Below are 13,486 nucleotides of genomic sequence, written 5' to 3' on the forward strand. Positions count from 1 at the left end.
TTCTCTTTTGTTCTTTTTATTTTTTCTTGCTTTGTGTGTTTCGTCTGAAAGCAGTACCTGATACCACTTAAGAATGACATGTCTAAATGAAAAGATGATTATTTTCTTCCAGGCTAATTCAAACATTTTTTTGAAATGACTATTGTGTACAGAACATTGAGTTTAATGCTAAAGGTCAGTCTGAGTATAGAGCTCTCTTTCAAGGCAGCCAGAGTTCTTCTGAGTGGCAGCATAGGTAGCAGAGAAAGTAGAACTTCCTGAGTTCCTATGGCCCAACCCCTCACCCACCCTGGAATGTAGTGTTTTGGACTTCCAAATGTGTAGATAAAAGACCTCCAAAAGACATAGACTCCATCCTTGTGAACTAAAAATTGGAGCAGAGAAAGAGGCAAAGGCCATGTTGGCCTAGAGTTGATTGAACTTTAAGGTATTAGGCAGCTTAGGAAAGGAGTCTGACCTTTATATTTCCTTTCAATTTTTAAGCTTTCAGAGGTTTGGGAATTGAATATGTAGATAGGAAATGGCAGGAGAATATCAGTGACAAGAAGTCTGAGTTTATATCCTTGAGGTACTGAAGTGATACAGTGGATAGAGCATTGGGTCTAGCATCAAGGAGATCTGAGTACAAATTAAAATTTTTTACTTCAGAAACTTACTAATATTACTTCAGATACTTACTATCTATTTGATTCTAAGAAAATCATTTACTATTACCAGCCTTAGTGTCTTCAATTATAAAATGGGGCTAATAACATCTATCTATCTCTAGCTCTGTGAAAAATCAAATGAGAATATTTGCTAGAGTGCTTAGCTCGGTGCATTGCATACAGTAAGTGCTTAATAAATGTTTGTTTAGTTCCATTCCAGCTTTAACATTAGCTGAAGGACCATAAGGGAATTACTTGACTTCTTTACACCTTAGTTTCCCTATTTATATTTTTTTAAAAGGGCAAATAGGTTCATTATCTCTTTCCCCCCAAAAGACAGGAAAGCATTTTGTAAACTTTATAGTGCTATACAAATTTGGAAGTGGAAAAGAGTGCTGGATTTGGAATTGGAGCTCTACCTCAAATATTTTCCAGCTATCTGACACTGAGCAAATTAGTTCATATTGGTGAGCTTTTGTTTTCTCATGGGTAAAATGCAGTATCTCCCTCACAGGGTTATTATGAGAATCAAATGAGATGAAACTTAAGGCAGTCTATAAATTTTAGCTGTTATCCTTATCAGCATCAAACAGTGTTAGCCCAGTTTTATTTCACTTATCCCCGTGAATAAGCATGTCACTGTGTTTGTCACCCCCATTTTGCAGATGGGGAAAATTGAGGCACAAAATCATCAGTCTATCTCCTTGATGCTGTCTCTGCCCACCCACCCACACTAACCAAGCCAATCAAACATTTCTGCCTTCTCCAAACTCCTCTTACACTGTTAGTTTGTGGAGCACAAATGAACACTTGATTAATCACTCCATTAATCTCATGGCTAGGTAGTCACCAGACTCTACAAGATAGTCCTGGAGTCAGGAAGAAATTCTCATCTTCCTGAATTCAAATACTTATTAACAGCTTCCAGGCAAGTCACCTAATTCTGGCTCACCTGTAAAATGAGCTGGAGAAGGAAGTGACAAACCACTCCAGTATTTCTGCCAAGAAAATCCGAAATGGAATCCCCACGAGTCACACAAGACTGAACAACAGGATTAGTTTTATTATGTTGGTCAATAAGCATTTATTAAGCTGCTACTGTGTGCCAGGTACTTTGTGCAAAGAAAGGCAAAAAACTGATCTTCTTTCAAGAAATTCACAGTTAAGTGGAAAAGGCAATATGTAAAAACTATTTAAAAACAATATAGACAGAATAACTTTGGCACTAGTTTTAGGAGTTACTAAAAGATACACATGTACATTATAATGTTCCCTTTGTTTTGCACATCTTGAGCTATCATCAGAAGGCCTTCTTGTTTCTGTGTTTCTTCCCTGTCGTGTGTTTGTTCTTTGAATTACAAATGATATTATGGTGTATATCAGAAGATATGACATGGGTAGACTTCAGACACACCCTAAGGGACTGGGTCTATCTAACTGATTTAAGTAGTTACAAATGAGGTCCAAAGAAGTAGTGAGAAAGGAGAAGACAGAGGGTCATAGGTCCAGAGCCCCAAGTTCATATTATTAGATCTAATAACAAAGACAAGAATTAAGAAATCCTGGCTCAGATTCAAGCACTCCACTCTCATTCAACCCACATATTCATAATCTATTGCCAAATTTTGTCTTTTTTTATCTCCACAATATTTCTCATATTTACCTTCTTTTCTCCAATCCAATGGCCATCACTTCTAGCTCAGCCCCTCATTACCTCTGACCTGGAATATTGCAGTAGCTATCTAATAGGTCTACAACTTAAGTTTTTCACTCAATTCATTCTCCACTCAGCTGGCAAAATAATACTCTTAAAGTACACGTTCTACCAATATCTGGCTCAATGACCTGTTGTGGATCCCTACTGTGTGAATTTCTATTTTGTACATGCTCCACTCTTAACTACTTCATACCCTCCACCATGGTCACTTCACTGCTCACTTCACCAGCATCAGTCCATGCAAGTCTCTCCAGACTTCTCTGAAATCTTCCTGCTGATTATTTCTTCCAGAACAATGATATTCCATAACATTCATATACCATAATTTATTTAGCCATTCTCCAATTGATGGGCATCCACTCAGTTTCCAGTTTCTAGCTGCTACAAAAAAGGCTGCCGCAAACATTTTTGCACACGTGGGTCCCTTTCCCTCCTTTAAGATCTCTTTGGGATCAAAGGGTATGCACAGTTTGATAACTTTGATAACTTTTTGAGCACAGTTTCAAATTGCTCTCCAGAATGTTTGAATCCATTCACAATTCCACCAATAATGTATCAATGTCCCAGTTTTCCCACATCCCCTCCAACATTCCGCATTACCTTTTCCTGTCATCTTAGCCAATCTGAGAGGTGTGTAGTGGTATCTCAGAGTTGTCTTAATTTACATTATTTGTAATACAAGTATTACATTACTTATTGCATTCTTAAATGCAATAGTGATTTGGAGCACCTTTTCATATGATTAGAAATAGTTTCAATTTCTTCATCTGAAAATGGTCTATTCATATCCTTTTACCACTTATCAATTGGAGAATGGCTTGATTTCTTATAAATTTGAGTCAATTCTCTATTTATTTTGGACATGAGGCCTTTATCAGAACCTTTGAATGTAAAAATGTTTTCCCAGTTTATTGCTTCCCTTCTAATCTTGTCTGAATGAGTTTTGTTTGTACAAAAACTTTTTGACTTAATATAATCAAAATTATCTATTTTTGATCAATAATGATCTCTAGTTCTTCTTTGGTCACAAATTCCTTCTTCCTCCACAAATCTGAGAGGTAAACTATTCTATGTTCTTCTAATTTATTTATACTATCATTCTTTATGTATAGATCATGAACCCATTTTGACTTTATCTTGGTATACAGTGTTAAGTGTGGGTCAATGCCTAGTTTCTGCCGTACTAGTTTCCAATTTTCCCAGCAGTTTTTGTCAAATAATGAATTCTTATCCCAAAAGTTGGGGTCTTTGGGTTTCTCAAACACTAGATGACTAAAATTATTGACTATTTTGTCCTGTGAACCTAATTTATTCCACTGATCAATTAGTCTATTTCTTAGCCAGTATCAAATGGTTTTGATGATGACTGCTTTATAATATAGTTTTAGATCTGGTACAGCTAGGCCATCTTCATTTGATTTTTTTTTTTGATTAGTTCCCTTGAAATTCTTGACCTTTTGTTCTTCCAGATGAATTTTGTTATTTTTTCTAAGTCATTAAAATAGTTTCTTGGGAGTTTGATTGGTATAGCACTAAATAATTAGATTAGGTTTAGGTATTGTCATCTTTATTATATTCGCTCAACCTATCCAAGAGCACTTGATATTTTTCCAGTTGTTTAGATCTGACTTTATTTATGTGGAAAGTGTATTGTAGTTTTGCTCATATACTTTCTGGCTTTCCCTTGGCATATAGATTCCCAAATATTTTATCCTATCGACAGTTATTTTAAATGGAATTTTTCTTTGTATCTCTTGCTATTGGATTTTGTTAGTGATGTATAAGAATGCTGATGATTTATGTGGATTTATTTTGTATCCTGCAACTTTGCTAAAGTTGGGGATTATTTCTAATAGCTTTTTAGTTGATTCTCTGGGGTTCTCTAAGTATATCATCATATCATCTGCAAAGAGTGATAATTGGGTTTCCTCATTACCTACTCTAATTTCTTTAATCTCTTTTTCATCTCTTATTGCCAAAGCTAGTATTTCTAATACAATATTGAATAGTAATAATGATAGTGGACAACCTTGTTTCACCCCTGATCTAGTTGGGAATGGTTCCAATTTATCCCCATTACATATGATGCTTGCTGATGGTTTTAAATAGATGCTACTGAATATTTTAAGGAAAAGTCCATTTATTCCTATACTCTCTAGAGTTTTTAATAGGAATGAGTGTTGGATTTTATCAAATGTTTTTTCTACATCAATTGAGAAAATCATATGATTTTTGTGAATTTGTTTATTGATATAGTCAATTATGCTAATAGTTTTCCTAATATTGAACCAGCCTTGCATTCCTAGTATAAATCCTATTTGGTCATGGTGTATTATCTGAGGGATGATTTTCTGTAATCTCTTTGCTAATATTTTATTTAAGATTTTTGAAGCAATATTTATTAGAGAGATTGGTCTATAATTTTCTTTCTCTATTTTCATCCTACCTGGTTTAGGTATCAGTACCATGTCTGTGTCATAAAAGGAACTTGGTAGGAGTCCTTTATTCCCTATTTTTTCAAATAGTTTTTATAGCGTTGGAATTAATTGTTCTTTAAATGTTTGGTAGAATTTACATATAAATCCATCTGATCTTGGGGATTTTTTCTTAGGGAGTTGATTAATAATTTGTTATATTTCTTTTTCTAAAATGGGACTATTTAAGCAATTTACTTCCTCCTCTTTTTATCTGGGCAATCTATATTTTTGTAGGTATTCCTCCATTTCACTTAGGTTATCAAATTTATTGGCATAAAGTTGGACAAAATAACTCCTAATTATTGCTCTAATTTCCTCTTCATTGGTGGAAAGTTCTCCCTTTTCATTTTTAAGACTAACAATTTGATTTTCTTCTTTCCTTTTTCTAATCAAATTTACTAAAGGGTTATCTATTTTGTTGGTATTTTCATAAAACCAACTTTTAGTTTTATTCAATAGTTTTTTACTTTCAATTTTATTAATCTCTCTTTTTATTTTTAGAATTTCAAGTTTGGTATTTGATTGGAGGTTTTTAATTTGCTCTTTTTCTAGATTTTTTAGTTGCAAGCCCAATTCATTGGTCTTCTCTTTCTCTATTTTATGCAAGTAAGGATCTAGAGATATAAAACTGCCAAGAAGAAAGTATACTCCTTTTTCTCCATTCAATTTTCTCTAAAGATCTATCATACGTAACTTTTCTAGTATTCTGTTTATCTCATTAAGTTCTTATTTATTTTGTGCTTTGATTTATCTAGTTCTGAGAGAGCAAGGTTGAGATCTTTCACTATTATAGTTTTTCTGTCTATTTCTTCTTGCTCTCTTAATTTCTCTTTTAAGAATTTAGATGCTATATCACTTGGTGCATATATATTTAGTATTGATATTTCTTCATTATGGTACCCTTTAGCAAGATATAGTTTCCTTCCTTATCACTTTTAATTAGATCAATTTTTGCTTTTGCTTGATCTGAGATCCGGATGGCTACCCCTGCTTTTTTTACTTCACTTGAAGCATAATACATTCTGCTCCAATCTTTTACTTTTACTCTATATGTATCACTCTGCTTTAAATATGTTTCTTGTAAGCAACTTATTGTAGGATTCTGGCTTTTAATCTAGTTTGCTGTTTCCGCTTTATGGAAGAGTTTACCCCCTTCACATTTACAGTTAAAACTACTAATTCTGTATTTCCTGCCATCTTATTATCCCCAGATTATATTTTTCTCTTTCTTTTCCCCCTTTCCTTCCTCCCCAGTATTTAACTTATGAACACCACTTTCCTCAAGCAGCTCTTCCCCTTCAGAATATCTTCCCCTTTAGAGTCCCTCTCCTTTTCTTATTCCTTTCCCCTACTATTTCTGTTTTCCTTTCTATTTAGTCTACTCCTTCCCTTTTTGCCTTTCCCCTCTCACTTTTCAATAAGGTGAGAGAAGTTTCTCTGTAAATTAAATATGTCTAATATTTTCTCTTTGAGCCAAATCTGATGAGAGTAAGATTCATACAATGTTCATTCCTCTCCCTTCTTTCCCTTAAATATAATAGGTTTCCTTTGCCTCTTCATGAGATGTAATTTCCCTCATTTTACCTTCAGTTTTCCCTTTTTCTGGTACAAAACCCTTTCTACCTCTAGTTCCTTTTTTATATTATAACAGTAAAATCAAATTAAACATGCACTCTCTATGTATATTGATAATAGAAATACAGTTCTCAAAAGTTCCTTTTTTACCTTTTTTATGCTTCTTTTGAGTCCTATATTTGGAGGTCAGTTTTTTTTTGTTTAGCTCTGGTATTTTCATCAGAAATAAATGGAATTCACCTGTTTCATTGAACGCCCATCTTCTTCCCTGGAAGAAAATGCTCAGTTTAGTGAGTTCAGAAAGAAGAATGTGTCCTCTTTGCCATCTTGGCTCTGCCCCTTCCCAATTACATTTTAATGGGGAGACCTGTGTTGTGTATTTTAAATCTAGACAATAGGAAAAACTTACAGGTGATGGAAATTGTTGATGGGTAATTGAGGGAGAATAAACTACCGCTCAATGACCTTTAAAGAAAGGAAAGATGGTTGTGCTGTTTTAGGTGCTTCTGGCTCTTCCTGGAGATAGGGGACTAATTCATATGTCCTCTTGATCCAGAATTCTACAGTAACTTCAAAAAAAAACCATGTAGTTCCTAGGCATACATCCCAGAGAAGTGTTTATTGGAGCAAGAATAACCTCACAGGGTGTTTATATCATGAGTTTCCCATGTTCTTTTTTTTTTTTTTATAATCAATCAATATCACCATATCACAATTGTTGAATACGAGAAAAGACAGTCCACTATGGTATACCCTAAACAGGAAAGCAGGATTGGGGAGAAAATTCCAGCAGAAAGGGGCTTTTCCTAAGCAGTCAACCAACAAACCAGCCACTACTGAAGGCAAAATATCTGTCTTAGCCAAAGTCTTTTCTTGTGGCATCTTGCATTAGAAAGCAGACAGTAATCTCAGTTACAAAATATAACCCCAAAAAACTTAATCCTGGGCTTCAGTTAATATTTTATGTAAATTTTAACTATTGGAGGGTCCAACCAATCCTTCAGTGAATTAAGAAACATTTATTAAAGTCTCACTAGGGATTATATTTATGCACTGTGTTAAGCTCTGGGGGTACAAAGACAAAATTGAAAGTCTCTTCCATCAAAGAGCTTACATTCTATCAAGGGAAACTATCTACCATCCCTTTCTCTCTCTCAACCCCTCCCACAATTTCCTTGTATTTAATTTATGCATCTTCTATATTCTTATGTGTGTAACAACATTTCTTGAGGATGGGGACTGTTTTATTTTTGGTTTTGTATCACTAACCCTTAGAAAAGTTCCTAGCACATAGTAGGTTCCTAATAAGTAAGTACTTGTAGATTTATACATAAATAAACAGATACAAAATTTGCCCAAAGTTAGTGCAAACTAATTTTGTAGGGGAGGCAGTAATACCTGGGGATGTCTAGAAAGGCTTCAAGGCAAAAGGCATCACTTGAACCACACCCTGAAGAAATGCTAGAAATTCTGAAAAGTGGATCTTTTGGAATGCACTGGGGCTGTGGTGGTGGTGGGGAATGAAGCCATACAGAGGCACAGAGATAGAGATGAAATGGCCAGTGGGAGCAATATAAAGAAGGCCAGTTGGGTTGGCCCATGGTGGAGGGTATGAAGTAGTTAAGAGTGGAGCATGTACAAAATAGAAATTCACACTCACAGGAAGAGGCAGTAGGGATCCACAACAGGTCATTGAGCCAGATATTGGTAGAACCTGTACTTTAAGAGTATTACTGTGCCAGCTGGGTGGAGAATAAATTTGGGTAGTGAGAAACTTAAGTTGTAGACCTATTAGATAGCTACTGCAATATTCCAAGTCAGAGGTGATGAGGGCCTGAGCTAGAAGTGATGGCCATTGGATTGGAGCAAAGAAGATAAATATAAGAAATATTGTGGAGATAAAAAAAGACAAGATTTGGCAATAGAATATGAATATGTGGGTTGAATGAGAGTGGAGTGCTTGAATCTGAGCCAGGATTTCTTATCTTGTCTTTGTTATTAGACCTAATAATTTGAACTTGGGGCTCTGGACCTATGACCCTCTATTTTCTCCTTTCTCACTACTTCTTTGGACCCCATTTGTAACTACTTAACTCAGTTAGACAGACCCAGTCCCTCAGTGCATCTGAAGTCTACCCTTGTCATATCTTTTGATATACACCATAATATCATTTGTAATCCAAAGAACAAACACACATGACAGGGAAGAAACACAGAAACAAGAAGGACTTCTGATGACAGCTCAAGATGTGCAAAACAAAGGGAACATTATAATGTACATGTGTACATTGTTTCAGTCATGTCCAACTCTTTTTTTTAAAATCTTCAATTGTATTTTATTTTCCAAATACATGTAAAGATGGTTTTCAACATTTGTTTTTGTAAGAATTTATGTTCCAAATATTTCTCCCTCTTTCCCTTACCTTCTTCCTCTCCAAGTAAGCAATCTGATATTGTTTGAATATGTGCAATGCTTTTAAACATATTTCCATATTTGGCATATTGTGCAAGAAAAATCAGATCAAAAGGGAAAAAAAGCATGAGAAAGAAAGAAACAAACAAAGAAACAAAAAGAAAAATACTATGCTTCAATCCATATTCATTCTCTATAGTTCTCTTTCTGGATGTGGATGGCACTTTCCATCCCAAGTCTGTTGAAATTGCTTTGAATCACTGCATTAATGCCCAAGTCCTTACTGACCTCAATTGGGGTTTTCTTGGCAAAGATCCCGAAGTGGTTTGCCATTTCATTCTCCAGCTCATTTTACAAATGGGGAAACTGAGACAAATAGGTTAAATGACTTGCCCAGAGTTATACAGCTAGTGTCTGAGACCAGATTTAAACTCAGGTCTTCTTGACTCTATCTCCTATGTTCCCTGGCTACTCTGTATACATGTATATATGCATATGTATACATAGTATATGTTTATGTGTGTGTATGTAAGTATTACGAGACAGCTAGGTAGACTAATAGATAGAACAGTCGACCAAGAGTAAAGAACAACTGATTCAAATCCTACCTTGGGTACTTGCTAGCTATATGCCCCTACATAATTCACTTACTTGTTAGCTGCCTCAGTTTCCTAATCTTTAAAATGAGGATAATAATAGCACTTTTACTCCTGGGTTGTTGCTAGGCTTAAAATGAGATAATGAGAAAATATTGGTAAAGTTTTTTTTTGCAAACCATAAAGTGCTATGTAAATAATAGCTCTGTTTATAATAATGATGATGATGATGATGATATAGGGTGTTGTAATGTAGTGGACTCAGGAGAGAGTGATTGTTCCACATTGGGTAATCTCAGCCCAAGTAGGGGGTAATGACAGTTATCAAGATTCAGAGAGAGCTAAAGAGTTCATCTGGGGCTTAAGGGGGATCAGTTTTGGTGGACTTCTTACATAGCTAAGTGTGCCATAGGCCAGAGCGCTCTAAACTCCAGCCTTCATCTCTTTGTTTTCCAGAGTTTCTGGGGGAGAGCTCTTTGACTTCCTGGCACAGAAAGAGTCTTTGAGTGAGGAGGAAGCAACCAGTTTCATTAAGCAAATCCTGGAAGGCGTTAACTATCTGCATGCCAAGAAAATTGCTCACTTTGATCTCAAGGTAAGGGGGTGGGGGACAAATCTGCTATATTGGCATTTATAATATCTGAGATATGAAAAAGATCTGAGACCGCATAATTCAGTCCCTCCATTTTATTATGTTATTTTGAGGTTTTATCAATATCCTTTGTTTTTCATAGGATAATCGATTTAGAGCTAAAAGGGCCCTTATTCAGTCCAACTCATCTCATTTTACAGATGAGGAACTAGAAGCCTAGATAGAGGGGGGGAAACAGCCAAACTACAAGCTTCCTTCATATCCTTCATGTAGCCATGTAGGGCGCTGTAGGAAAACTCTGAATGAGCCATTTTGCAATAAGTGAGTATGTTTAGATAGTCAAAAAGTAACTTTAATTAGCAAAATTTATGCCGTGGATGAGGGCTGCAAGGGATTGGCTGGTTCTCTGTCTCCTACTTAATTCTGTCTTTAGTGCTTTTATGTTCCCCCAAAGGATATAAATCTAGCATCTATGCAACCTGTTACCCCACTTCCCTAAACCACAAAAAATATTAAAAAGGATTAGTATATTAAAATATAAGAAAGCTCAGTCTATACCCCAAGACCTCTCAATGAATGAATAATGGTGTTCTTAGAGAACCCTAGAGAATACACTGAAAAACTACTAGAAACAATTCACAACTCTAGCAAAGTTGCAGGATGCAAAGTAAATCCACCTAAATCATCAGCATTTTAATATAAATATATATACATGTGAAAGTGCTTCCCAGAGAAGGGGGTGTCTTGGGAATCACAGGGATGATCCAGAGGGCTGCCCACTGGCATGCTTTTTCCAGAAATAATGGCGAGTGTGGCGATATTGACTGATTAATTTAATTACTGAGCCCAGAGCAAGAAGGGGTTGGCAGGAGATACTGCAGCAGCAGGGCAGAACCTTAAAACAAAAGTGTGGCTGAAAAGAGCTAAGCATTAAGTTTGTTCAGCCTTCAAATTTAATCCTTTCCTGAATGGCAATTCAGGAATTGGCTCAGCAGTCAAATAACTGAGATTTATGTATGGAGTCATAGAATGTTAGAGCTGGAAGGGGCCTTAGAGATTTCTTGGTCCAGCCTCGCGTTTCCCTGATGAAGAAAGAAAAATCCTAAGAAATAAAGTGATTTGAGCAAAGTGAGAATAAACCCAGAGCTCTGGCCACCAGAGGCCAACCAGTCATAAACCACCTCGTGGCCCGACAAACTTTGCCTTTGTCACTGGTTTGTGCAGTCTGTGGAAGCCCTCAGAAGATGTTGCAGGAGGCTTTACTGTTCGTAAGATCATAGATTTTGGTCAGATAGTGCCTTAGGGGTAATTGGGTCTAACCCCTTTATTTTATGGAGGAGAAACCTGCGGCCCAGAGCCGTAACACGGTTTTCACAGAACTCCACAGGTATTTAGTGACAGAGCCAGGATTCAGTCCCACGGCCTTAGACTCCAAATCAAACATTCTTTCCCCCGGTTCTCTGCTTCATGGCCAAACGGTGGCAACCAGAGAATAGATAGATTGAGCTGACTGCTGAGCCCAGTGCAGTAGTAGGAGCAGGAAATAAATGATCTGGATCGAGCCAGACTCTGCCTTTCTGGTAAACACTAAACAATCAACATGTTTTTATGTCTGGGCTGGCTTGAGATGCATACCTTCAAACAAGCTCCTTTTGTCATCCCTCCAGCAAAGCGATCTGGCCAGGTCAGAATAAAGACTGCATGACATCAGACTTAGGCAGCCGCCAACAAGTGTGTGATTGGTTGAACTTCTATTTTACTCATTTTATCTCCGGGAAACGACTTGATTTGCATAAAGGAAAGCACTTTTTCCCCACCCTAGAAGTGAATGAAAGGAAAGTGTTTGTTTAGGAGTTTTGGCCCTTGACCAAATAGAAAAACAGTCTTGTGATGGCTTGTTTAATGAACTAAGGGATTTTACGAGGCTCCTCACACAGTAGGTGCTCAATAAACTCTTACTGATTGCTGTGGGAAAGCCCATGCTGATGTAGTTTGTGATCTAATCTCTCCACCTGGTCATCGCCATCACCAAGGTTTAATCTGGATATATCTGGAGAGTGAGGAAGTTAGTAACCTCTCAAAATGTCCCCTTAGGAGCATATGGGCAGCTCTCTAGTTCCCCATCTTGGGAGAGTCCTTTAGCTCAGGACTTTGGTCTGCCACAGAGAAGATGGTAGGAATTCAGAGGGACTGTGCAGTTGTGTGGTTAACTAACAGGCAAACTAACTGTGCCAGCTGAAGCGTACTGCTCACAGCGGAAATATGCTCAGAATCAGCTTGTAGGTGAAAGATTTCTTTCAGAGTAATAAGTAGGGATTTTTGTAATTGGGGGAAATCGTTTGAAGAGGCAGGGTGGTGGGAGAAAGGGAGCACCTCTGTGAGAGTCTCTAGAGGTGGTGGTCCAGGGCTGGGTAAAGGTGAATATGATGGCTTCATGTCCCTTCCCTAGGAAAAAACTTCACTGGCCTCATCCTAATTTAGGCTCTGTAGTACAACTTCATATCACGATCAGACATCCTTTAGCATCCTTTACTTTTCTACATTGCCGATTCCTAGTTCCTTTTTATAAAGGGTTCATGGGTAGAAGTACTCAATATTTTTTTCAGTCTAGAGCAATCTTGTCAAAATACAGGAACATTGAAGGGTATTCAGAAACAATAGTCATATTCTGACTTGAGAGAAGCAGAATTACCTGTTTTCCATATGTTTTTGGAATCTTCAGAACAAAAGTTTTAAAAATCTGGATGATTCCCCAGCACTTTGGTATGAGTTCTTAATTTCATTTATTTTATTAGCATTTATTATTATATTATTATCATAGGCAACTTGACTTTTGTCTCTCAGAGGTTGTTAGTACTTGCATAAATGTTGAAAGTCTCGAAATATTAATCAATTAGATTCAATTTTAAAAAATCATTTATTAAGCACCTGCTATGTACTAAACATAGTGATAAGCAGGAATAAAAAGATAGAGAAAATGAAAATGGACTCAGCCCCTGAGGATTTTTCATCCTTTCGAGGGAGGTGAGGTGACATCCAAGTTCAAGCAGGACTGAGTTGATTTTTCCTTGTTACAATCCTATTACTACTTAACAGCTCTAACTGCAGGGTATATTATTGATTTGGTTAACAAAATACCTTACCTGGTCCTTTCATGAAATATCATGTACACTGCACTAATCAGCATGATAGCACTGACATTGTCACTTTATTTTGGGTCCCTTAAAACAAGTCATTAAGACTCAAGGCTCATTCCCTATAAATAGTTCCCAAATGGAGACCTATTTAGCTTGGAAAGTAAATCTTTTATAAATCAATTGATCAATAAACATTTAATAACTTCCTACTATGTGCTAGGCACTGTGCTAAAAGCTGGGATATAAAAAGAGGCAAAAGACAGTTCCTGCCCTCAGCAAGCTTACAATCAACTTTGTGAGGTATCATACAAACTAATATATACAAAACAAGC

At 36.5% G+C, this 13,486-nt stretch overlaps 1 protein-coding gene across 2 annotated transcripts in view; it reads left to right on the top strand.

Moving 5' to 3' along the window:
• Nucleotides 1-13,486, top strand: part of DAPK2 (death associated protein kinase 2) — a 172,610-nt gene that overhangs the window by 100,508 nt on the left and 58,616 nt on the right. For both annotated transcript variants that reach the window (XM_031955412.1, XM_031955411.1), the window contains exon 4: nt 9,882-10,020. In XM_031955412.1, the coding sequence (XP_031811272.1) occupies nt 9,882-10,020 (139 nt within the window). The remainder of the gene's footprint in view (nt 1-9,881; nt 10,021-13,486) is intronic.

The sequence above is a fragment of the Sarcophilus harrisii genome, chromosome 2 (genome assembly GCF_902635505.1).
Source record: "Sarcophilus harrisii chromosome 2, mSarHar1.11, whole genome shotgun sequence".
NCBI classification, from domain to species: Eukaryota; Metazoa; Chordata; class Mammalia; order Dasyuromorphia; family Dasyuridae; genus Sarcophilus; species Sarcophilus harrisii.